The sequence below is a fragment of the Tachysurus vachellii genome, chromosome 5, assembly GCF_030014155.1.
Source record: "Tachysurus vachellii isolate PV-2020 chromosome 5, HZAU_Pvac_v1, whole genome shotgun sequence".
Lineage (NCBI taxonomy): Eukaryota > Metazoa > Chordata > Actinopteri > Siluriformes > Bagridae > Tachysurus > Tachysurus vachellii.
The window spans coordinates 11,045,315-11,072,500 of NC_083464.1; the positions used below are offsets into that span (position 1 = coordinate 11,045,315).

The 27,186-nt window shown below is 39.7% G+C and overlaps 1 protein-coding gene across 1 annotated transcript; it reads right to left on the reverse strand.

The window, feature by feature from the left end:
* Nucleotides 1-788: 788 nt before the first annotated feature.
* Nucleotides 789-24,530, reverse strand: rheb (Ras homolog, mTORC1 binding). The gene is made up of 8 exons (XM_060869176.1): nucleotides 24,279-24,530; nucleotides 14,852-14,923; nucleotides 10,386-10,453; nucleotides 9,393-9,475; nucleotides 7,165-7,221; nucleotides 6,973-7,020; nucleotides 3,950-4,031; nucleotides 789-1,638 (listed from the first exon to the last, which is right to left on the reverse strand). The coding sequence occupies exons 1-8, from the start codon at nucleotides 24,328-24,330 to the stop codon at nucleotides 1,546-1,548; spliced, it is 555 nt and encodes a 184-aa protein (XP_060725159.1). The 5' UTR covers nucleotides 24,331-24,530; the 3' UTR covers nucleotides 789-1,545.
* Between the last annotated feature and the right edge of the window lie 2,656 nt (nucleotides 24,531-27,186).

The window sequence follows — 27,186 nt, forward strand, 5'->3', positions numbered from 1 at the left end:
ACGTTCCTTATACTCATACATTACATATTGTACTACTATTTATACACAAACACACAGACACACACACACACACACACACACACACACATTTGCATCAGTTCATATTCTAATAATTATCATTTCATTATCATTTTGCTTAAAATTAAGCAAACACAATACAAATGTAACTAATTTATTCATTCAGCTTCAGTAGTATAGTATTATAATAGTATTATGGGTAGGTTGCGGTAGAGTCATGAGCCGGGAATAAACCTTGTATGGGACGCAGAGCACCGTGCGCGCGTGCGCACACACACACACACACACACTCCTTATAAACAAAATGCCAGTAGTTATCCTAGTATAACACTGCAGTGTGTGTGTGTGAGGGGTGGGGTTGGGTGGACAGAACTCCCTTGCACTCTGGGTGAACACTAGCTGCTGTGCACTGCAGTGTCTTATTGAATTACGCATGCTTAATGTGAAAAAGCGAACGTGCTGTATCAGGATCCACGGCGCAGTATTTTGCTCCAACAGTACTCAAATATTTATTTGTGGATGCTCTGGGTGATGATTTTTCAAGATGGAATAGTACAAAATGTTATTAAATCAATCTAAACACTGATTGTTATTTATAACAGAAATGAACACATTCACATCTTTAATCAGTGTGTTTCATGCAGATGTCAGATGATTCTTACACCTCCCTAACATCAGTCATTTTAGCACCTTTTATAAGATTTTAGGTTTATTGACTAAAATTTGTAATATTGCTTATGAAAACCCAAGACAGTGAAGAACACGAGATGTAGTGAAACAAAAATGCTGTATTTAATGATTACAATCAAAAAAATTCAACATCATTCATTACAGTGAAGAATGAATGCTGCAAACTTTATTGGCCATTATTACTGTTTAAGAAATACAATATACAAATTGATAATGGTTTGGGAGAAAAGAGGAAGGCAGAAAAGAGATGAGGGGAGATGAGCGGTGAGAAAGTAAGGCTCAGTATTTGATAGGAGTTTGCTTGTATTGGAGAATAAGAGATGGCTGGAGGGAGGGAGGGGGAGAGAGAGAGAGAAAGAGAGAGAGGGAGAGGAAGAGAGAGAGAGGGAGAAAGAGAGAAGAGAGTACGGCTGAGGAGTCAGTGTATCTTCCAAAAGAATATTTAAAATAAAAAAAAACAAAAATTAAAATGAAATAAAGTATAAAAAAGAAGGTTAAAAAGAAAAAAGTCAACATTTTGATGGAGGAAAACAGGCAGTTAGCCACTTCAAGTAGAGGGATTTCCCAGTGTCCAGTGTTGTGGTAAGGAGTTGGGGGTTGTGGGAGTTTGGGTGGGGTAGTGGACTCCAAACAGACTTTTCTGGTGAACCTTTATCATTAGATGTGCTTAACTCTAACTGTTAAACCCAATCCAAACCCTCAAGCTGAACCCCGACACCTCGTCCTGACCCAAGCCAAAAATTCAAGTGTTCCCTTAACTAAAGGACTGATAGAAAGTGTTCTCCAGAAAGGTCTGTGTGTGTCCTCCAGTGGTCAGGACAGGCAGGGAGTGCGAATCTACATCAGCGAGCAGGGTGTTCGGCCCGGTGGGGCTCCACCATCCATCTTCTCAGCCTCCAGGATTATCCTCTTGAACACCTCCACTGCAGTCTGACGAGAGGGACAGAGTGAAAGAAGTTAGTCATGTCTTTATATAATCAAAACAAAAAAAAGATTCAACTAAAGAAAACTAATAAATAAGATTACACTAAAAGTGATTGTGTGTCCATTAAAAATATCTAATGGAGTACAATGTGATGTGTCATGTGACTGGAGAGCAGTAACAGTTCTGCTTCATTCTAACCACATTAGAAACAAAGTCCAGAGAAATTCCTAAAAAGCCCAAAACCGGTTATCAACCACAATCAAAGATCTTCAACAAAATCATTTATGATGTTCACTATAGATATAAAACAAAACAAAACAAAACAAAAAAATCTAATTAAAAGGCATATCAACACTTCCACATCAGTTGTTAGAGCTTTCTCCCTGAGGCAATGTTTTATTTATTTATTTATTACAAAAATACATTTTAAATTTTTTTTTTTTATAGCCTTCAAATTACTAATCGTTTCTGCAAAGGGGGGGATTGAATGTGTCGGTGTTTAATCTCAAAAGAGAAACTTTATCTTTATTAAATGGGTCAAAAGTAAACCTAGTATTTTTTTTTGGTCTGACCAGTGGACAGTCGGCTCAGAGAGAAAGCAGCCGTGGATCTGATATTCGATTAGGAGCTTCCACATCATCTGCCTCTGTGGAGTTAGCAGATCTCCAGGGAGATGCTGTTGCTCAGGATGATGCCTGTGTGGACAGGAGGAGAGCGCTACAGATGACGACTTCTGCTGATATGTTAGAGCTTTTGTAATGCCGCTGGACCAAAGGGCAAACTGGGATTAATGCACTAACAACTGTCACTCTTATGCAACTGGAAAAAGACATCAGGGGAACCGTCGTAATGAAAGCAGACTAAACTATTTTATTTTATAGCCCAACAATGTCACGTTCTAAGAAAACCCAGGATATTATCAGTATAATATTCCTTTTAGTGCAAATATAATTTACTTACTCAAATTTCAAATACACATTACTTACAGTATACTAACAACAAATACAGCAAATAATAGCAGTAGCATTACGCTATGTATTTGTATCGATTACACCACATACTGTCAATCTACAAGGAATAGCAGCTTAATTGTGTTTTCTTTCCCCAAATTATACTCTATATGGCCAAAATATGGCCGTCATACCCACATGCTTATTGAACATCCAGTTCTAAAACCAAGCTCATTAATATGGACTCTGTCTCCCTTGATCATCTAGGAAGGTTTCCACTAGAGATTTTGGAGTGTGGCTGTTCATCTATATGAACATTAGTGAGGTCTGGCACTGATGTTGGGATGAGAAGGTCTGTGGTGCTGTCAAGAGTTCCAGTTCATCCCAAAAGTGTTCAGTGGGGTTGAGGTCAGGGTTCTGTGCAGAACCTGTGAGTTCTTCCACAACAACATCAAACCATGTCATGGTCCTGCTGGAACTGGTTTGGGCCTGTTAGTTTCCCAGTTAAGGGAAACTGCAATTCTACAGCATTAAATACATTCTTAAGTCTATGCTTTCAAACTTTGTAGAAATACTTTGAGGAAGACACAAATATGGGTGTGATGGTTAGGTGTGCACACATTCTGCCCATATAGTATACATTTTACATCTTAAGTGAACAATCTGCCATCTTCAACTCATCTTTATACAATTTTCTGGTTTTTTTGTTTTTTTTTTAAAATGATACGCTCAACTAACAAAAACAGTGATGTTATAGAAGCTAAATAAGGAGTTATAATAAAACACTGTTTGAGATTTAGACACAAGAAAAGAGTGAGCACAAGTTTTATTAACTGCATAAAATCTTGTATCAGTATTAGGAATCATTTCCTTGATACACAATTAAAACAAATGTGATTTACTTATACAGAACCACGTTGAATAGTGTTTGAACAGTGAAATATGCACCGACAACCACAACATGAGAAACCTGGGGACTCAGTCACATGACATCTATACTCTCATCCATACATCCATACTCTCCCCTCCAGGTACTCAATTTCCCTCTGCAGTGCATCTCATAATGCCAACATATGACCTCATTGCCATAGCAACTGCATAGCAACCAATCCTTGCCCTAAAAACCGACTCAAATAGCTCATATGCCTGAAAAAGTCACACACCACAGGAAGGGCTGTTAGCTTCGTCTCCGATTGATATGCGGCTATGCATTCGTTAAGCACAGAGAAACAAACAAACTGGCTGAGAACGAGACAAATCATTAAATAACCTTGACTACAGCCAGAGAGCAGAATCTGATAAATGCACTACATCATAGAGTGAGAAGGAAATATAGAGCATGTGTGTGCTGAGCATGGCTTGTTACCTGGTTCTCCTTTGCAGAGGACTCCATGAACGCTGCATTCCATGATTCTGCCAACGCTTTACCTTCTTCACAGCTGATAACCCTAAAGGAGAAAAGTGTATATAAGCTTAAGAGATTGTGAGAATTATTGAGACTTTTCTGGTCACAAGCTTCTTATGAAGGCTGAGATCATGCTACAGTCATTCACATTCTGTGAATATGCACTTACTTGCACCAGATTCTGAAATGAAACGCTGTGATTCATTAAGCATTCTATCAAAGATAGTCACTGGACTGGAAACTAGTTCACGGAATCAGATTCTTAGAAGTTTATAATGAGTTTTGATAAAATAAACAAGCCAATGTGATGCCAGACTCTGTCAGAAACCTCTTAGAACGTAACTAGTCAGTTGTAAAGTCAGTCAGAAGGCTTCTTCTTGTTCAAGTAGGCAGATGTTGTCTATATTTACTGACGAAAGGAACCAGACTTACCAAGAAAACTGTCACAGGCCATTTTGTTGTGCTATATAAACTTGTACATGGCTAACTTAACAATAAAGCTCTGTAATATCTAGTCATAATGCAGAGTCATAGAACAGCACAGTTTTCTCTTACAGCATATGTCCTGATTAAGCCTGTTACACATGAAGCAAATAAATGTTTTTACACGGAATTACTCTATAAAAGGGTTTCTTTTAAATCCTATAAAAAAAAGGTATGCTTCTGAAATAATCAACAGGGTTGTAAAGGAGCTGTAAAACCACAGGGAACCCAAATGGTTGATTCCTACTAATTAGATCCTGTGAAGGATGTTAAATCCAACCTGCTCATCAGAATACTAATCAGAACCGTCAAATGGGTTTAAGCATTTCTATCTATTTTTATTCGATCTATGTTGGGAAACACGTAAATGTTGTGATATACTACATAGCCAGCGACTGACCTATGCATTTCACAAAAAGGATCATTTCAGCATAGTAAACTGTAATATACTAATAATGAAATAAGAAGCTATGTTCTCGCTGCTCGTGTCCCTACACTTCCTCAGCAGGGATGCAGATAAAGCTGAACGTACCAGTCAGTATAGGAGACTGCCCATGCCTATTGACAGAACTCTAATGGAGCTATTGATCCTCTATGGCTTTTAGATCTCTCTCTCTCTCTCTCTCTCTCACATACACACACTCACACACACACACACTGCTGATCTGCAGATGGAGCAAATTCACTAGTCAGCAGCATATCACTGTTATTGTTTCTGCTGTACACCATTTGTAGTACAGTTAAAGAAAAACCTTCCTCAAACCTGAAGTATGCAATTAAAATAAATAAATAAAATAAATCAAGGGATGGGAAATTATGAGAACTTTTCCACAAGGTCAAAGATCTTGATCATGATAAGCTCATCAGTATTCCCATGTACGTTTTTATAGCTCAATAAAGGAGTAATAAAGGGTTTTAAAGGCATGAGGATGCCCACGGAGAAACACTATATTTAATGTGACACTACAAATTTTGGGCAGCTTTACTCCAAGCCAGTAGTGTGACTGTGTTTCTCATTCCATCCTGAGAGACCCAATAAAACAGATAAACTGCCCTGTCCTGTTCACTCATGCTGAACTGTATCCATGCACATGCACACAGGGAAGCGAAGTAGAGAAGCTTCTCTAAGCTTTCCCAGTCTTCTACTTCCTGCTCTCATGCAAGAACCTAAACATTACATACTTATTTAAGTTTTGCTTTTATATTTCTATGAATGTCAAGTGAGCAGACATTTTCAAACCCTACGTTCAACTTAAAAGTGCCTTTCACAGCATGTTGCCTTGAATTGTGGTACGAAACCCCAGGCATTATGCAAAATGATCTAAATAGGCTTCTCTATCTAACTGCCTTTTTTAAGATGATCTGATCTCTCTATGCCAAAATAACTTGAAATTCGATTTGAGCCCATTTCTCCAAACAAACCCTGGAGCTCCTTTTGCAGTTTTTACACAACTGTAAATTTACTGAGGCCTGCACTGATATTGATACTGACAGTCAGGATATCGAGTCTCTAGGGTGTAGGTGACTACACCACAGTGAAACTACTTTCTCCTAAATAATCCATTCATACACATCTCTTTTTTACAGTAACAGCTTTACCCACTTCTGCTGTTAGATACGCAAGCACTTTATGTACTGTGTGTGCATGCGAGTGCATGAGAAAAAGTAAGAAAAATTCAAAGCACTGGTGCAGAATGTAAATTAACCTTTGCAACAGATATCACAGGCATGAGTAAAACAGGAATCACAAGCAGATGTGCTCACGGCAAACCAGTGTGTGAGGTTTTACTGAAACGAGGTGTAGGATTTTTAGGAGAGTGTAAAAAGAGAGGAAAATTTTGGATGACTCAAAACTTGATAAAAAACACCCTGTATGCATTAATGAGGGGGAAATTTTCACCCATGTTTTCATATCCTGTGGAACAGCATGCCTGGCCAATGCAACGTCAGTTCTATTCCCTGTTTGTGTCCCTGTTGTAGTTATTTATGGAATGTTCAATAGTATGTCCCCTGAAGCATGACAACAGTTTACACAAAGGTTTGCTAAAGTCTTATTCTCCAATAGTTGGACCATCAAGCTGAAAATCTTTTCACATCTGATTGCGTACCATCACTGTGTTCCCTGTGTGTTCTGAGAGCTGATGCCTTGACTTAGATTGACCCATTTATCCATCTCTACCCGTCGTGTATGGCTCTGTGTGCCGATGATAAACCGAATCGCTAAGCTGGAAGAAGGGAAGACTCGAGTGATGTACTCGAGGGTGCACTGGGAGGTCAAGCTTGTTCTCAAGGGGTTAAGTTAGTTGCACCTCATCACATGCACTCATGCTCATAAGACATTTTTGCCACCAGACTACAAGTACTTTACTACACGTGTATAAGACAAGCTCAGTGTCTATTCATCACACAAGAACATATCACAGGTTCTTTAGAGAAGGCTGTTTGAGCTGGCAGTGAGGAGAACTGTGGATTTCCCTTTATGTATCACATGCATCACTTACCGCTCCATATGGAGATCTTTTTTATTTCCCACCAGCATTATTGGTACTCTGTGTAGAAGACAGAAGGAGCATGACCTCAGTATAAAAATCACAAATCGGTTTCTATATTGTCAAAATGAAAATTTTTTTTTTTTTTAAAGATGCGCATTTTCAGTCACATTATTTCTTTTTGGGAAAAAAAAGGATACTTACTGTACTTTTCCCACCATATCCAGCAATTTTTCATGAATAACTTTTACTACTTCAAAACTGCAAAAAAAAAAAAAAAAAAGAAGGAAAAAAGAAAAGATAAATGATTTAGCAACAGCAGCTAATCAAGAGTTCTTCAGAAGAGGACCAAAAGGTCATTTATGCCTGTAAGTGATAATTCCTTCCAAACATGGAACATATTAATATTATTGAACTATACTAAATAATCCCTTGTATGTTAAATAGCACCATGGGAAAAAATCCAGTTCTATACTTGATGCATGTCTTTATTCCATGCTGCACTAATATGCGAGAATTTGAGCTTATTGCTGACTAACTGGAGTCAATAAAATCGAGCGCATCTAAAAAATTGTACGTTATTTAGTGTTGGTCAATCTACATAAACATCAAATTGTAAATCCCACAATGAGCTCATACAAAAGGCTTACATGATTCAAGCGATTAATGCGTAGTAAATGGCCAAATGTCTGCAATGCTATTCGCTCTCATTAAAAATAATTCCACTGAGATCTTTATTTAGTTTGACGTTTAGGGTTCACATAACGGAGTGCTGTAAACATTTTCCCCAGAGAGAATTTTGACTATAAAACCTAGGGGACGGTGTGACTGGGATATGTGACAGTTTTATGTGGAACGCAGTCGTGCTGGAGACTAGGAATATTTTCCAAACGTGTGTCAGAGGAAGAAGCTCTTCGGCACTAGAGAACCAGTTTAAAGAAGCTTGTGTGAAGTGTGATGATTGTGCCCTGTAACTTTTAGTGCTGTCACCTGGACCATTTTGTGATTCAGCTACAGAAAGCTAATTTTCTACTCCAACACCTCCGATATCAAGTGCATGAGAAGCCCAGCAGGAAGTGTCATCTTCATCTGCTGCTCACTGGAAGCATAGTAATGTTGCTACTCAGGTGGTTGGTGGTGTTTATCTGAGGTGATTTATAGCATTGTGTCATTGAGGCTCATCTAGGGGGATGTAGTTGCTCAGTGGCTAAAGCTGTGGACTACAGATCGGAAGGTTACGAGTGCAAACCCCAGGTCCACCAATCTGACACTGCTGGGCCCCTGAAAAAGGCCCTTAACCCTCAATCGCTCAGTTGTATAAAATGGATAAGGCCTTCTGCCAAATGCCATAAATGTAAATGTAACTCTAGGTTTGAGGACGTCAGTGCTCGGGAGTCTGAAAGCGTCTGACTGAGAAAGCTATTCATGCAATCACTAAGGCTTCACTAAGTGGTTTGATTAAATTAGTGTCTTGAGAAAGATTGATTTCCTATTAGTGATGATGATGAAGGGCGGATACAGGAGAGGGTGACTGAAATCAGAGCAAAGAGAATGGGAAAGAGAGATAGAGAAAGAGTGAAAGATAACACATCTGTGCAGCATGACACTTCAGTGCTTAATCTTAAAAACATATCCATGCCCTTCTTCCCATAGCATAGTTTCTTGAATTTCCCAAAAATCATAAATACATTAGCTATTCCTTCAGGAAATCTTTAATTAATTTACATTTTAATTACCTAAAGCTGCAGTAAATAGGTAAAAAGCATTAGTTAATATAGTTTGACTCAGCATTAGCGTCATATAAGAGGTATTTGACGATTTGGTTACTTTCCACATCCTTTCATGTTCCTGATTTTGAAAGGATCGTCTTGAATTCTTGCAAGAATTATGAATAGAAATATAAGAATAATACATGAATAGAAATACATGGTGAAGAATACATGAAGAGAAATATACGGAGCAACTGGAGTGGGTTATGATTAAATAAACATCAAAAGAAGAGTAAGAATTTGTGAAAAAAAAATGTTCCTTTCAGCTGTCTGAAGAGTAAAGTAATGAGGCGCTTATGACTTCTATCAACAGCATACTGAAACTTCATCCTTTTTCTTCCTATTGAATTTCCAGACAACAATGAGTTAAAAATAAATCCTAATGCTAAAATAAACCAAACACAGAATCTGCCTAAGCCCAGCACCAGTGATGTGGCTATTGATTTGTCCACCTATGTAGTCCATTCAATAATCCACTGGTTAAAAAGAAATAGGGTAAAACACTGTCAAATGAAATGACTAATTAGTCAAAAAAAAAAAAGTAAACACTCAGGTAAACACTCACAAACAGGGCCAGGATTTCACATCTCTAGTTTCACTGAACTCTATACTTTTCATTTCATACTGCACATAAAGTCCAAAATCAATAACATGTCGACCTACCTTTTATTTGACGTAACGGAATACACCAAAATGTAACCATTGATGTCTATGGAATAGGTCTGAGGGAAAATAGAGTACTCATCCTGTGGAGGAAAAGAAAAAAGTCTGTAATTTAAGCCAAATAAAAAAGACAAGAACAGCCTTTGTGTAAAGCTGTTTACCAAATGAATGTCTAGGTTTGATACTTTATAGCCTAACATTATAAAACAATTTTTAAACAGAATTTCGTCTTTAAGTCCTAAGGGTTTTAACTCTGTATCTTAATAATACAAGTGGTGTAAGAAGCAAAAGCCTGAATGAAGATGTGTTTGAGAAAACCCAGTTGTACAAGATGGAGGACAGGATTCAGCAGCTCCATCCTCCGTCTCTGCAGTACACATGCACAGAGCTTGGACACACATCGTGCCATTTTCTTCCCAGATCCGTCACTGGTTACTGCCTGTGTCACTGATTTTCTCTAAAAGATGTGATTTTGAGTTCACAAATCAAAAGTATCTGGATGCACCTAGTCATTCTGCAGGGCATTCGGAAAGCGTTAAATGGACCGACGTGCAATTTGGCATCACGTGATCATAGAGAAAGGCAAAGTCACTTCTAATTGTGAAAAGGTGTCAGAAAGAGATAATAAGGAATAAAATCAGAATAAACCTCTTTTTTTCTTTCTTAATTAAGCTGTGAATCATGGATAATCAGCTGAAACATCACTCTGAATCCGAGTGTCACAGCGAGCACTTGCTATCTGAGCTTACTAACAGCAGTGTGAGTCGCTCACTTGTACTACTTCTATTTCAGCTCAACCACACCTAATTGTGTGTGTGTAGGTATGAGTGTATCTCTCTCTCTCTCTCTCTCTCATATATATATATATATATATATATATATATATATATATATATATATATATATATATATATACATACATACATACACACACGTGTGTGTGTGTGTGTGTGTGTGTGTGTGTGTGTGTGTGTGTGTGTGTGTGTTTTCTACCTGCCCTGCTGTGTCGACCAGCTGCAGATGATACTCTTGGCCATTGACTGTGATCATTTTGGTAAAAGCTGCAATGGAAAGAAAAAGACAACAGTGTTAAAGGAAGCAGAAAAAAAAGAGTGTGTGTGTGAATGAATGAGAGGTTTATACATGTTGCAGTCCTCAGCTTCTACGCCATGGAGAACTGATACAAGGACAATTCGGGGGGAGGGTGTTAGCAAGGAGCAGAGAACAGTATCAGACCAGGGGCTTTTCAAAACATTTCACTTCCATTAGAAGCTCTTTCTGTAACTGACGCCCAAACTCACAACACAGTCATTCATCATCACTGCAGCTGCCACAGAAACCTAGAATCGAAGGCAGAGGAAGACAGCGATCCTTATTTTTTAAGACATCAGCCTTACGTTGTGGATGATGCCGTAGATTTTACAAAATGGGTGTGATTGAGCTAAATACAAGGTTGGCACTGGTACAGACTAACGCTGAAATATTTGTAAGCCAAGGTGCACGGCTAATACATCAGCACCTCAATGCAGCCTGAAACTGTGTGGCCGAGATCTCATGGGGCTAAAAATCTAAGACACAGTGTCACACGCAGCAATTTGAGGACGTAGCAGATCCCCGAGGACAAACGGAGCTGCCGAGCCGAGAAAGAAAATAGCTCAGCGTGGAGCCAGCACGCCTAGCACTATTACTCAAGCATTCAGACGCATTGAGAGCACAGTTCCTCTCCTACCATCCTCCTCCTTCTCCTCCACTCCCAAAGTCAAACCAGCAAGTAAAATCACTAAGGAAGGGGATGTGAGGAGAAGAGAGAAGGAGGTAATTCAGCAATAATAAAGTCACACTGTTGTCCAAACAAGCGAAGAATGAACAGGGTGTTTCATGGCTTGGGGACATGGAAAAGACAATCACATCAAGATAAAGGACAATTAACTGCATCACACTAGGTGTGTTTCCATCCACTGATGTTAGGGCTAGAAATCTTTAGTCCCCCTAAGCTTCAATTTACACATGAGTATTAACAGAACATAATTTTCCCCATCTACGTTTGCATAGTGCCAAAAAACAACTATACCTTATTGAAAAATAATACAGTTAAATTCAGATTGTGTTTCAAACTTATTTAACGGACAACGTTTAAAGACGTACCAAATCTTCCCAAAATGGAGCCATACTAAACATTACCCATATGATCTTAAGAAGTGTCTCATGAGACGATACTGGATAAGAAATATTTTAGGTCTGGCCTTGTAAAATTACTTATGTGCCTTTTGGATTGCTCGAGTCGTTTCAGCCGCTCTAACACCACACCTAGTGCAAGTCAACTGGATAATTATTTGGGCATTTGAGTCACACACTATAGAAAATACAGTAGTCTGTAAGTGAATGGGGGCAGGGGTGGTGACACACTTTATCTTTCTGGTGCTGGGTGGTGGTGGTGGTGGGTAGGTTTGGTTGCGGGGCATTAAACATTAAAGAGGGGCTGGACATGTCATTTGCAATATTTAAAAGCGTAGTCATTTTAAACCTCTAATCAGCACATACCACAAATGTAATTAGAAATATATTGCAGCAAAATAAACTTAGCTAGTTTATTCAATTAATTTTAGGCTTGTTTTCATTTTTCTGGCCTTGAAATAAGCCTCCCCAGCCAGTTAAAACAGAGCAAATCAGCTTTCATTCCTTTTCAATAAAAAATTATTCAGAGCCATACAAAGTTTCAACCAAGGTTGATCTTGTGGAAAAGCAGATTAATTAATTTCACCGCATTTGCTGCAAACTGCTCTAAAAATGACAATTTGCTCCTTTAATACAACTGCGCTAGGCATTTTCCTTAGTCTCTCCTCTCCGTTCAAACCACCGACACACAGAGCTGAAAAGAAAGAAAGAATTTAATGTTCAGACTCCAGAGACAAAAGCTAAGGTATCATTATGATGTTCGTGTGTGTGACACAGTTTGTAGCAGAGATCTCCATGTCCTCTGTGCTCCAGAGAGTCTCTGAGCTGAGCTGAACCTCGCTACGCAAACTGCAGCCTGCATGCTTCACTAACACACACAGACCGATTAAATTACACTGAGACATTACAGCACAGTCTAATGTTCCACATACTGTACATCTAAGATCCTAGCAATACGCACTCTGCAAAAAATAATCACATTTGAGATTTATTGATGTATTGTTTACATGCTACCACCTTCACGGTGATCTGGACTGAACATCCTCAGGAGATTCTGAACAGCTAGCTAAAGTGAGTGTAAGAGACATACTGAATAAACCACATACAGCTAACTTTTTAGCTCATTAACAGAATATTATTAAAAGAAATACAAAATCCCGGCCTGCTTATATTTATAATTGGTGGATATTTCAGATTAAAGTTACATTTAAATTGAATTTTACACAAATCTAAACTTGAGAGACATGCAATTAATCACAATTACTATTTTTTTTTTTTTTTTTATCATCCCCTCATTTCTCCACAATTACAGACACCAACTCAGAGAAGTAAGAAGTCAGTCAACCATTTTCAAACTGCTGCTTTTCTCTTGGAGCTCCATGTGCTACTCTTGAGATACCAGTGATCTTGACCCCTTCCGCACTCGATGCCCTGCTTCTGGTTGGAGATCTCATCCTATGGAGGTCACTCGCTGCTGCTGAGGCTGGCTACATTTCGAGTTAAATGGGATTGCTGTGGATGATCAAACTTAAAAACCATGAAAATGGCTTTGGACTGCAACTAGCATGAAACAGATTTGTACTCAAGTCACCATCAGTGACTAGTTGATAACTCCAAAATAAACTTCAACAAGAGTTTTACAAGACTTCATGTTAAAATTAGAATTAACTTCCTGGTTATGCAATTGCACTTTTGACCACACAGTTATAAAAGGAAAATGATTTATAATAAGAGATGAGGATGCCTTCCCTTTTAAAAGTTTGGTTCCTCGAGCCTTTTCTTGCCACTGGCAAATATTACATTATCTTCAGGGCTACATTTTAATGAACACGATTAGATTTAAAATTTATCGATTATATCCTGAGTTTAGATAGCTCGGTAAGGCTGCTTTGTGGCAATGTTCACTACTAAGCCCTTTATATAAATAAAAGTGAACTGAACTGAAACTTGGAAAGAAAGGAAATCTGCCCTCTTCCACATACATGAGCTTACACAAGGCAAACAGTGTTTTGCTAATTTCATTTCTGTACATCATAATGTCTCTTTTAGTCATGGGCTTTTTTTTGGCTACCAAATGCTACCAAAATAGTATCTTTCAGAAGAATGTTGTTCATGACTGTTGTTCAAGTATATTTTCCAGAGACTTGCGGTATCTGTTCCTTTGAATCTGGTCTGGTGGGAAATGGTGGTCTGACACCATAGTAAAACAGCTTGTTTATTTTCTCTCAATTATCACCCACTTATATATTTCCAAATGGCAGTATCTTTGTGGGTTTGTGTAATATTCAAACACATACAGTTAACACATTTACCTACAAAGCTAGGTTTCATTTCCACAAATCTATACTAAGTCCATGGTCTCCCAAGCGGTGTGGGTTTTTCCATTTTTGTTAGGGTGCCATGGCTGAGTACTAGCCAACACCTGACACTGACAAGTAACCGACACCATGTGTGAGGTTCTGGTACTGAGCATTACTCTGAAGACAGGTTTATTTCTTGTATTGACATGCAAGATCCATAATGAGACATTCAGCATAACATTAACAGTAAAAAAAACAAAAAAAAAAAGCAAAAAAAAATTGAAAATATGTACCAAATCAGACAGTGATCCTATTCATCATACCAGCATCTTTTTTTAAAGCTTGTGAGAAAGTCTGAACAAATAGCTCCTCAGATTTGTGGGTTTTACTTTCAAAGGATTTAACTGTGTTGAATAAAACAAATATATCAGTAGCTAAATATGGCCTGATGTTACCACTCAAACTCAACTACTCGTGTCAAGTATCTCAACACAACAGTTTCACCGTCTGGTATGTTAGGGTTGTTCTTTGCTGGATGAAAATGTCGGTGAGTAGACACCTCCTGTGGTATGATATGAGATGGCTCTTAAAAGTCGAGGTGTCAGCAATGAGCAGTTCTTTGGCAGGCCCTTGCTGTACCACTGCTGTCTAACTGCATGCAAATAGGTGGCTGTGTAAGCGTCCTCTCTGCTCCCTAATGAGAAGTGGAAGTGCTGATTCTGACAAAGCAGAGTGTCACACTTCCATCACATCCACACTACAGCCTATACTGAGGAACAGAGAAGTGAAATCTACCTGGTGCCTATTCCAAGCTTTTCACACAAAGCACATCATACAGCTGAAGGCTGAGAAATGAGGTCTAATTCTACTAATAGCAACACACACACACACACACACACACAGAATGAAGCAGTTACTTGACAGGGCCTCTCTCTATCTCTCTGACTCAGTCTCAGTCTGCCAGATTAATTGAATTGCACTTACTGTTTTCTATAGTCGGGTCGTACGAGTCCACAAACTGTCCTTCCACAAACTGTATTGTCAAAGAGGACTTCCCTGCAATAAAAAAAAACAGCATTATATTAACCGCATACGAGCTACTTACAGCGCAAGTGCACGGATATTAAATGCCAAGCATTGCTTAAAGACTTCAGCATTAGTGACACTTCTCATTACTCCCCAGCAATTTTTCCAAACAAACCCAACATGCCGTTAATCGGCCAAACATTCAGGAGATTCAGGAACGTGGACTAAGTATTATTAAACGTACAGAACAAAACACAATAGGATGTGCTGTTATAAAAAAAATAATCAATGATGCATGAAGAGGAGTTACCGTATAACAATACCCCAAAATGTTTTATTTCTCTTATACCAAAGCAATTTTCCCACGTTTTTTATTTATTCAAAATAACTATAACATAACTTTGATCTGTCTTGTATCTTAGGTTTTAAACAAAAATGTCAAAAAGTTAAATGCTGTTATAAACACCACATATGTTCTATATAATCAGAATGAATCAACTGTTTAAAACCTTAGGTTTCTGTGTTCAGGGTTCCTGATTTTAGGTACGGACATGAACAAGGATAGCCTCTGTGTTTTCAGAGTGATTTTGGGTATCTGTACTAGAGAAGTGTAGAACTGGAGTAGCAGCAGCACGAGATGTCCAAGCGTGTGGGCAGCCATGTAACTCAGCCTGTTGCTATAACGACCGCTCAATCCCGCCAGCATGTGTAAAATGTGAGCCCTCCTTCAGAGGGAAAAGCCCAAAGGACGACGTGACTACTCGCACAGGAACACGCAGCCCAGTGAGAGATGAAGCTAATTTGTACACGGCATCTGAATGGATGCTGCTGGAATCTATTAACAGGTTATGTAACCGCAATCGACCTCCAGATATTTCAGAGCAGAAAGACATAATGTTCTCTAGGCCGTAAAGAGAATTTTAACAGAATAGAAAAATGGTGTCAAGATATTTTTAAATAATTGGTTGAATAAAAGAGAGACAAATGAACAAATGTGGCTGAAATAATAATCCTAAAGTGTTCCCTGCCAATAATTAGAAGGGAGATGCTCAGCCCACTACTTATCCAAAGAGATGTACAAAATTACACTGAAGCCACCATCAATGAATACATAAATACTAGTTCACTAGGTCACAGATGAAGAATGCCAGAGGAAGGTCTTCACCAGTCATTTGAAGACAGCTTGGCTGTTCTGACATCTAGGGGAACTGCATTCCACCACCTAGGTGCCAGAACAGAGTCGTGATGCATACCTACCTTGCACCCTAAGAGATTGTGGGACTAGCTGAGCAGAGCTTGAAGATCTGAGAAAGCATGGTACAGCAAAAGAAGTGATAAGAGCTTCCAGGTAAGCTCTGGTTTTGGCATTGTAGGCAATGTGTTTTAAATATGATGTGGGCAGCTACTGGAAGCTTGTGGAAGGAGTGCAGCAATGGGGTGGTGTGGGAATTAAACTTATGAAGGTTGCAGTTGTGTTGCTGCATTTTGGATCATTTGTAGAGGTCGGACTGCACTCAGAAGTGGACCTGCCTAGAGCAAGTTGCAGTAATCCATTATCAAAGTGACAAGAGACCTAATAAGCACCTCAGTGGCTTCTGTGGATAAAAATGGCCAAATATTTTTGATATTATAAGGGAGGTACTGACAGGAGAATGCCAAGTCAGCAAGATGCATGGAAATGGACAGTTAATTGGCCATGATTACCCTGGTGCGGTGTGCAGTGGCCAAAGGGGAGATCAGTTGTCCAGGGAGATCACAAGATCTAGACATGAGGATAAATCACCTGGGATGGCCTGCTGTTCAGTTTTGCTGTGATAATGTTTCAGCTGATGAGCTGCACTCCATAATAATGTCTGCCAGAGATGCTGAGATACGAGCAGAAACAGTGGTGTCAGAGAGGGATTGAAAAAATGAGTTGAGTTTCACAGCATAGCAGTGGAATGAGAACACACGTAAGGACGAGTATAGAGGGAGAAAAGAAGAGGACCAATTAATAAGCCATGTGGGACACCAGTAGAAAGTCTGCGTGGATTCCTCAATGTCACCTGATATAAACGACCTTCCAGGTATAAAGAAAACCGCTGCCATACTGCTCCACGAATATAAAGATTCTTGAGGTTGGACAGGAGAGACTTGTGGTTCACTGTGTCGGCCACTGCTGAAAGGTCAAAGAGGATGAAGACAGTTTTGCTGATCTAGCAGTATGTACTTTCCAGTGACAGCTCTGTACAGAATGTGCTGCTTAAAAGCTAGATTCTTAAGCTTTTTTTTGGAGGTTGTTCTGTGAGAGATGTAAAGACAGTTGATTGTAAACAGTCTGAAGGATCCAGAGTAGTTTTAATAGGATGGTAATAACCCTTGTTGATTTGAAAGTAGTTGGTACATGACCAGGTATTATGGAGACATTGATGAAGTCAGGCAGGAAGTCTTGTAAGATGGTCTAGGGCATTGTGGAAAAGATTGGGTCCAGTAGACAGGTGGTAGGATTGCAGGACAAGATGACTTGGATCTCTTCTGTTGCTAGGGTTGAAAACTATCCCAGCGAAGGAGAAGGGGAATCCTGGTTGAGTAATGCAGGGATAAATGTGGTAGGAGAGAAGGTCTGGCAGACTTGTTTTAAATCTTCCTGTCAGAGAAGGAGCAAAGGCTTCAGAATTCAGTGAGGACAGAGAAGGTAGAGACAGAGAGTTGAGAAGTGAAGAGATGTGATGCTTACAAAGGACAGTGCAGAAATTTGGAAGGCAGTCTATAAGTCATCTCCGAGGAGAATCTGGACAGGAAAGTATGGGAAGATCTGTGTCGAGTAATGATTTCTTCCACTTTCTTTCCGCTGATCTCAGTTCTCTCCAATGGCTATACAGCACATGCAATAGCAAAGGAACCGGGTAAGAAGTCTTCCTGGTTTTAGAAGATAGAGGAGATCCATAGTCGAGAAAAAAAGATGAAAGTGTCTGTGTACAAGTCCAGGGGAGTCAGGGTTGGAAAGAGATGAAAGGGTACAGGAAGCTACAAAGGAAAGAGAGAGAGTGGAAGTTATGGTGGGTTAGAGAGAAATGTTTGCCGTGGTGTTAGGCAGGATAGGGAGAGTGATTGTGAAGGATACCAGGTGATGACTGAAGATGTAACGTGGGGTAGCAGTCATGTCTGTAGTCCCACTTGTATGTGGGAGGTTAGCTGTTGAATTTCGACTAGCAAAACTTCAGAACAGGCAGAATGAAAGATGACTGCAGCTTGTCCTTAAAACATGTCATATGCTTGACCACAAAACCTAAGATGGGTACGGGAAATAGGTGAAATGTAACATTTTCTACGATTGTGATTCAACTGACAAGTAGAAGAGGTCTTTAAAAATTACACACTGCTCCTTTAATCTGAATCATACTCTACAATTCTTTATTACACTACAGTTACTTCAGTTGCTTTCTGAGACTTGTGTGCAGGAGCTTTCCCGAACCCTCTTGGCTTTAATAAAGATGCATGGTAATTAAAGCATGGTTCCAACTATAAATAGGCACAGCAACAGAGTGGGTAGGGAGTATCACAGAGCTCAGACTCCTTAGTGCAGGAAAAAGAGCAGATGTGTGAGCAAGTTTAAGCAAAAGAGCACACAATAAAACAAACACATATGGAGCTAATGATGCTGAGACTCTTGAAACAAATGAAACTTGTCTGAATTTCAAGAATTTCTAAAGTATTGGGACACACCTAATAAAATTCCCAACCAGTCCGTTCTTTAAAGCAGCTCATTCAACAGAAACAGCCCTTTTGGATGTGTCTGAGAAACTACATGCTGCTAGATCAGTCAAGCGGTCATCCATCCAGCGATCAACCACAAGATTCTCTTGTCCACCCTCAGGAGTCAGGATTTGTGGATCACTGTGGGAATGGTTTGCTTCCTACCTGGAAGGTCACTCATATCAGGTAACATGAAGGGGCGTGACATCTGCTCTACGCAGACTCTCCCCTGGTGTCCGACAAGGCTCAGTACTTGGTCCTTTTCTTTTCTCCCTGAATTCTCACTCTCTTGGTGAAGTTATTTTCTCACATGGGTTCTCTTACCACTGCTATGCTGATGATACGCAACTTATCATCATCTCTTTCCCACCCACAGATACCACAGCTTCTGATCGGATCTCAATCCTAGCAAAACTGAACTGCTGATCATCCCAGGTGATTTATCCCCAGGTCATGATCTTGCAATATCCCTATATAACGATCTGATCTCGCCTTCAGTCACAGCTCGCAACTTTGGGGTAACCATGGACAATCAACTATCCTTTTCCCTGCATGTTGCTAATGTGACACGCTCATGCCGGTTCCTTCTATACAACATTAGAAGGATTTGGCCATTTTTGCCCACATAGGCTGCTCAGTTACTTGTTCAGTCTCTTGTTATCTCAAGACTGGACTACTGCAACTCACTGCTGGCAGGTCTACCTATGAACGCAATTTGTCCTTTGTAAATGATCCAAAATGCAGCTGTATGGTTTGTATTCAACCTGCCTAAGTTCTCGCATACCACCCCGCTGCTGCGATCCCTCCACTGGCTTCTGGTAGCTGCACGCATCAGATTCAAGACACTGATGCTTGCCTACAAAGCCAAAAATGGACCAGCTTCCTCTTACCTCAAAGCCCTCATCACTCCTCGCACTACACCTCACACCCTCAGAGCTACCTGTACTGGTCGACTGGTCCCACCATCTCTCAGGGGTAAGAGTTAGGGGGTAAATATATTATAGGACTCTTTTCTGTACTGGCACCAAAGTGGTGGAATAAACTTTCCCTAGGGCTCCAGACAGCTGAATCACTGGCCTAGTGAACCAGAGTTAATGTATCCAATGATAGACTTAAGCACTTTTGTACGTCGCTCTGGATAAGGACATCTGCCAAATGCTGTAAATGTAAATTCCTGAAAAGGTATCAAATAGCAGCTTATATTACAGTGCCATAAGATGTTTCACTTAGAAACACAGGGAAAACAGTAAAGCATGAATCTCAGAGTAGTCATATATCGTCGCTGTCAGGCGGAAACCTCGTATGTCCAAATTTGGTCAATTTCATATTTTTTCACATATCGATACTATTGGTCAGTCCCCACGTGGGTCTGTTATTTTTACAAGTTATTAACCAATCTAAAGTCTTGAAAATAGCTTGAACGCAAATCTCATAACTCCATTGGACACTTCAACTGTCTGAGAAATCTCGTAACTCCACCTCTTCACTCCGCAGGAGAGCTGCGCGGCATATTTCTCCTCAAGATTAAGAGTCGCAACGAATCACCACGTCTTAAAGTGATATCTAAAGTGATTTTCGTGGGGCTCAAAGAAAAAAAATTCTTGACCCCCGCTAGTTCTGGTGCTCGTCTGAGGACAGGAATTTAGCGCAAGACAATCCATTGCAACACGGACTAAACCCTGTGCACTGCAGATAAGATAGGATTGTATCTTACAATGTCAAAGCAAACCGTTATGTGCAACCGTCATGCTCATCACTTTAAGCAAGCTGGCTGGCTTTTTGCCTCGTTATTATACGTAAACATGCCGTATAACGTAGTGAAACGATAATTTAAACTTTATTAATTTTATTTTTTGGGTGAACTATCCCTTTAACTATGATTTTATCAATGTTTATCTGTGTTATTGATGTATTTTAAATATCTATTTATTACTGCTTGTTATACATGTTCATTGACATTTTAAAATGTTTTTTTATAATATAATATTTGAATTAAATTGAATGTTTTGGATACCACTATTAAATTATTGTTTTTATTATTATTTTACTGACTTTAAGTCAGCCTACTTATAGACAATGCCTCGCTTGGCACTGTGCATGTAAAACACTGTTTTTTGGACACTAACAAGTGAAAATAGTTAGGGTAGATACATTTGAGTATTTCTGTTTTGTTAAAAATCGATAGCTATAATGCTTCTATGCAGAAAGAAACCCGTGAGCCACAAAGGTAAGTTTGCGAGCAGATTAGACTAATTTCCACCTATTAGACAGCCTAATCAGCTTATCGTGTTTTGTATTGCATCACTTATAGCTCTTAAACCTTTAAAATAGAGTTTAGGAAGATGTATGTAACTACAGTCATTAGCTTTGGTTAACTATTGAAGCCCTGTCTCTTGTCAAAAGGCTCAACGTGACCGCAGACTTTATTGAACACAGCTGGCAGCAGCGACGTCTGTGTCTGTACCGTTCTTATCAATGACAGCATAATCTCGTATCTCCCTGCTCCCAAGTCATAACTTGTATCTCCGATAAAACGTGACTTTAGGAAAATGTTGTGTTAATGTTGGTACACAACAGTATATGGTAGCAATATAAGGTATAACAACTTTAACGATACAATGTTTAATAACTCAAAAAAATACGCCGTTTTTTAAATTCCTGAAAAATAATGGTTTTGGAGATACGAGGATTCCGCCCGACAGAGACGATATATAGCAGCATGTGCAAAGTGAAATAACACATTCATACATATAAAGTCTGAACACTAACCCTTTAGGTGACATGGACAGGTTGGATAAAATTAACAAAAGATCTACTAGCATGAAGGCACCTGAATTGGCATGTGTGGTGGTCTGAGAAAACCAGCAGTATGTCTCTATGACTAATTTCTGTTATTTACATTTTATTAATTCACCTTATAACTTTACACAAAATATATATTATAGTCTAATATTATTTAACAACCAGTTTAACAAACCACAGACACTGAGGTGAAAACCAGAGATGGGCTCAGATTGCTACTAAAAATGACTGATTCTGAATATGATTATGATTGTCTGCAACAATGCTTAGGTAGGTGGTATGTGTCAAAGTAACATCCACATGGATGAAAGGACCCAAGGTTTCCCAGCAAACATTGCCCAAAACATCACACTACCTCCACCAGCAATGCTTTCCTCCCATAGTGCATCCTGATGCCATGTGTTCCCCAGGTGAGAGATTCACATGCACCTGATCAGCCAAGTAATGTTAAAGAACACGTGATTTAGCAGACCAGGCCGCCTTGTTCCTTCGCTTCGTGGTCCAGTTGTGATGCTTACATGCTCATTGTTGGCACTTTTGGCAGTGGAAAGATGTCAGCATGGGCACCCTGCTGATTGGGCACCCTGATTGGTCAGCGGCAATGCAGACCCATACGCAACAAACTGCAATGCACTGTGCATTCTGACACCTTTCCATCAGAACTAGACTTTAACTTCTTTAGCAAGTTGAGCTACAGTTGCTCATCTGTTGGATCAGACCACACAGGTCAGCCTTCAACCCCTCACATCAATGAGCCTTGGCTGCACATGACCCTGTCGATGGTTCACCACTGTTCCTTCCTTGGACCACTTTTGACACTGATCAATGCAGGCCATGGACACCCAACAAGAGCTGCAGTTTTTTAGATGCTCTGACCCAGTCATCTAGCCATCACAATTTGACCCTGTAAAACTACCTTGTATGGCATGCTATTATCTATCTTTCCTCTGAGCGTTACTAGAAGACTGACCAGGATGCAGTGTAACACTTTCTAAGTATGTTGTTGATTGTATATGGATGAAAATGTTCTACTTTACAGGATAGCAGAGGCCAACAGTAACTATGCTGCAGAGAATCTAATCAAGCGTCTATAGCAGCTACATACCAATGTTGCAGTCTCAACAGTGCTGTCAAACCAAGATTTCAAAAAAGAGCATGCTGACAAATCGTATGACTTTTTCAGCAGACAATTGTACCTGTTCTGCACTCTATATGATTCTCCAGCTCACATCACAGAGCTTGGTTTCAGGAGTTTGGTCAATTTACACTTCTGTTTTTGTGTAGATCTACATTCCTATGACCAATCACTGATCCCCATTGTTTCCAATAACCACTTCTTTGCTCACTCATTCATTCCCGATGCCATACCACTTGGATACAGCAGGAGAATTCACCCCAACATTCAACATTTAATTACACCCAGGACCACCTAGCCTAGCCAATCCACCTCCGTGCATGTTTATCCAAATCCACCCAAGGAAAAATGTCAAACTCCAAAACCAGGACCCTGAAGCTGTGAGGCAGTCATTCTACCCAGCTCACCATGTGATATCTGCACTTATTTGAACTTTGTTGTAAACAATCTTCTTGGATATGCTTACAAGCAATCCACCCATCCATCTTCTGTACCACTTATACCAGGGGACATTCCCAATTCATCACGCATTCACTCATGTCAATCAGCCTACAATGTGTCTTTGGAGTGTGGGAGGAAACCAGCATATACAACCCTAAAGCACATGTAGAACAGGGCTATTTCCCAAATATCTCCCATCAAGTGCATTATTCTGTACATGTCCTTAATAGAAATTTTAGTACGTAAATACTAAAGTACAGCATTATCATCCTAGATTTTAAGACTGTTGTTTTCTATTCTGATAAAACTCTGTTCTGTTCCAAGTATTTCCAGAATGTGTTTTTGATATGCAAATGATCGCGACAACTTAATGAATATGCAAATGATTCATGGTGTCATTGCGACTTTTTAAAGAACGAATTGCATCTACTTAATCCATGGGAAATACATGGGAAACTCACTCCAAGAGCAAATATCATGCATCAGTAGAATAAAATCTGACTAACTACTCACACCTTTATTCACCCTTTCACAAAGAGTAATCTGAGTAAATCTCCCTGACAGCAGCATTAACACTACTTGCACTGATGTCTTCTGCAGGAATGATGAATGAAAATATATGTCAGCGTTAATTTGATGCTACTTTTATTGCCTTTAAAGAAACAGCTAGATTCTTCTTTGTTGAGGCTTAATTGCACTTAAATAACCAGGTACATAGAAAAGAAAAAAAAAATGAAACAAGAACATTTAGTCGCAAGGTCATGTACATCATCGCATCCCAAGTTATTTTAGGAATGTACTGTTTCTTCTCTCTCTCGTTCTCTCTCACACTCTCTCACACACACACACACACACACACACACACACAAAGGCAAAACTAGTCAAATAATCATCATAATCCATAATTGTAGTTATAACTACTACAACAATAATAATTTCAATGCATGTTATATACATATAAAGTTTATGTAGCTGGTTAGATAGATCTGTCACTAAGGAGAGCCATTCTCATGCCGAATCAATGAGGACACACACGCACGCACTCACACACTCTCACGCACACACACACTCACGCACACACTCTCATTTACTCTCACACACACACACACACACACACACACACACACACACACACACACACGATTAAGCAGTGCGTAAGCCGACGTTAATAAGACATCAGTGACACTTAGTCACGTTAGCCATCAGTGGCAGTTAGCCACGTTAGCCCTCCAGCTAACCCCCAGGTGCAGCCACAATCAGGCCTTCACTTACCCACAGATCTGTAACCCAGCACGGCGATTTTTCGAGATTTGGGCTGCGGCATCTTTATTTTCCTACTCAGCGACACCACACCACATAAAGAAGCGAACACACACTTTTACATTTACTCGAGCTGACACGTCGATGTAAAGCCTCACGATAAAGAAACAAACGAAAGGTTCGTCCAAACTGTGCAAATTTCTAACAATTTAACGGAAAAGTAGTCGAGCATCTGTATCCTTCTCTGCGTCACTGCCCAAAGCCATCCAGTGTAAATTATTCAGGAATGCCGTTATCTGATTGGTTGGGTGAACCCTGAGAGGCGGGACTTACTGCTTAACTCCCATTAGGATTGGACCAGGTCCTCGCTTCGTTTCCATTAACGATACATTCATTGGCTACTCGGAGCTGTCATTCATACACTACAGTAGGCTGTACATGAATAAACATACTACACAAAGAGTAAATTATTATTATTATTATTATTATTATTATTATTATTATTATTATGTATTTTTTGTTAATTAGGCTAAGATAAGATTTTTTTAATGCAACACTTGATTATATAGTAAACATTAAAATTTGCATAAATGTTCTAAAATTACCCCAGAATCCTGTGCAACCTATAAGGGTCATTGAGTACAGTGCTTTTAACCCTTGACTGTGCAGACTGGTATGTTTAGAGTTACTGGGTTTATTTAGTGAGCTTATTGAACCCGCAAAATAACATCAAGCACGTCGAGAAATACATTTCCTACCTTGCATTATATAGTATAACAAAACAATCATTTAAAATATATTTTCTGAGGTCATTTAGAATTAAAACAGGCCTCTGCTGCCATCTATGGGACATTTTATAATTTTATTGCTTTTTCCAGATAACCTATTTGTGTGAGATTGAACATCAGACGTTCACATAGATCCTTAAATACACATTGTTGCCATGTAATGCTTCTCATTCACTCACTCATCTTCTACCGCTTATCCGAACTACCTCGGGTCACGGGGAGCCTGTGCCTATCTCAGGCGTCATCGGGCATCAAGGCAGGATACACCCTGGACGGAGTGCCAACCCATCGCAGGGCACACACACACTCTCATTCACTCACGCAATCACACACTATGGACAATTTTCCAGAGATACCAATCAACCTACCATGCATGTCTTTGGACCGGGGGAGGAAACCGGAGTACCCGGAGGAAACCCCCGAGGCACGGGGAGAACATGCAAACTCCACACACAAGGCGGAGGCGGGAATCGAACCCCCAACCCTGGAGGTGTGAGGCGAATGTGCTAACCACTAAGCCACCATGCCCCCTGTAATGCTTCTCAGATTTAATTAATTATTTAGTACTGTTTTAATGGGTTAAGTGGCAGATTCTATGTGTACACCTAACCATCACACCTATATGTCAAGTCAAGTCAAGTCGAGTCAAGTCAAGTCAAGAAGCATTTCATCCATATATAGCTGTTGCAGTACACAGTGAAATGAGACAACATTTCTCCAGGATCAGGGTGCTACATAAAACAAAGACAGTGCTAAGGACTTAGTAAGTTAGTCCTAGCCACATAAAGTGCATCTGTGCAACCTGGTGCAAACAGTGAGAGACAAAAGACAAAAAGACAGCGCAGAACAAGACAAAAAAGACAGACAAAACAGTGCAGGACAAAAGACAAAAAGACAGTGCAGGATAAAAGACAAAAAGACAGAAAGACAAAAAAGCAGGACAAAAGACAGTGCAAACAAAAATACAAGACAATACACAAAAGACAATAAACAAAAGACAACACACAAAAAAGCGCAGACCAGTGTAAATACTGTATGTTCAGACAATATTGCATGTGCTGAAATACTGGAATGAACACATTAGTATACACATTATACTATAGCAGCAGTTACATGAGATATTGTAAAGTACTGTGCAAAACAGCAATCAACTGAAATGTGAGACAGCATGTGCAAAGAGCAAAAACAGTGTGCGAAACAGCATGCAAACAGTTTGATGGATGTGTATTGGAAGTGTGTGTATTTGGTGTTGGTGTTGTTCTTCCTCAAAGTGTTAAGGGGTGTTTAGAATCCCTAGACATTATTTGCATGCTGTAGTATTACAGTTTCCCTTCACTAAAACTAACATACTTGTTCCAGCATGACAATGGCCATGTGCACAATGCGAGCTCCATTAACATACGGCATACCAAGGTTGGTTGGAGGAAGAGCATCAGTGCCTGATTTCACTAATGATCTTGTGGCAGAATGAACACAAATCTTAACAGCCACACTCCAAAATCAAGTGTAAAGTTTTCCCAGAAAAGTGGAGGTGAACAAGGTGGACAAGCAGAGGACAAAATCTGGAAAGAGCTGTTGAAAAATCATACAGTAAATCATTCATTCATTCATTCATTCATTCATTCATCTTCTACCGCTTATCCGAACTACCTCGGGTCACGGGGAGCCTGTGCCTATCTCAGGCGTCATCGGGCATCAAGGCAGGATACACCCTGGACGGAGTGCCAACCCATCGCAGGGCACACACACACTCTCATTCACTCACGCAATCACACACTATGGACAATTTTCCAGAGATACCAATCAACCTACCATGCATGTCTTTGGACCGGGGGAGGAAACCGGAGTACCAGGAGGAAACCCCCGAGGCACGGGGAGAACATGCAAACTCCACACACAAGGCGGAGGCGGGAATCGAACCCCCAACCCTGGAGGTGTGAGGCGAACGTGCTAACCACTAAGCCACCGTGCCCCCCATACAGTAAATCATTACAGAAAAATCATACAGGCAATTTTATAAACAGTAAATGAGTGCGGGTTTAAGATAAGATAAGATAAGATAAGATAAGATAAGATAAGATAAGATAAGATAAGATAAAATAAGATAAGATATACCTTTATTTGTCCCACAA

What these genes read in the sequence shown, in the direction of transcription:
- rheb (XM_060869176.1), bottom strand. Translation starts at nt 24,330, where the DNA reads ATGCCGCAGCCCAAATCTCGAAAAATCGCCGTGCTGGGTTACAGATCT. An exon ending in GCTGGGTTACAGATCTGTGG is followed by an intron (nt 14,924 to 24,278) that starts GTAAGTGAAGGC and finishes TTTTTATTGCAG; the next exon opens with GGAAGTCCTCTTTGACAATA. An exon ending in TGGTCGACACAGCAGGGCAG is followed by an intron (nt 9,476 to 10,385) that starts GTAGAAAACACA and finishes TTTCCTCCACAG; the next exon opens with GATGAGTACTCTATTTTCCC.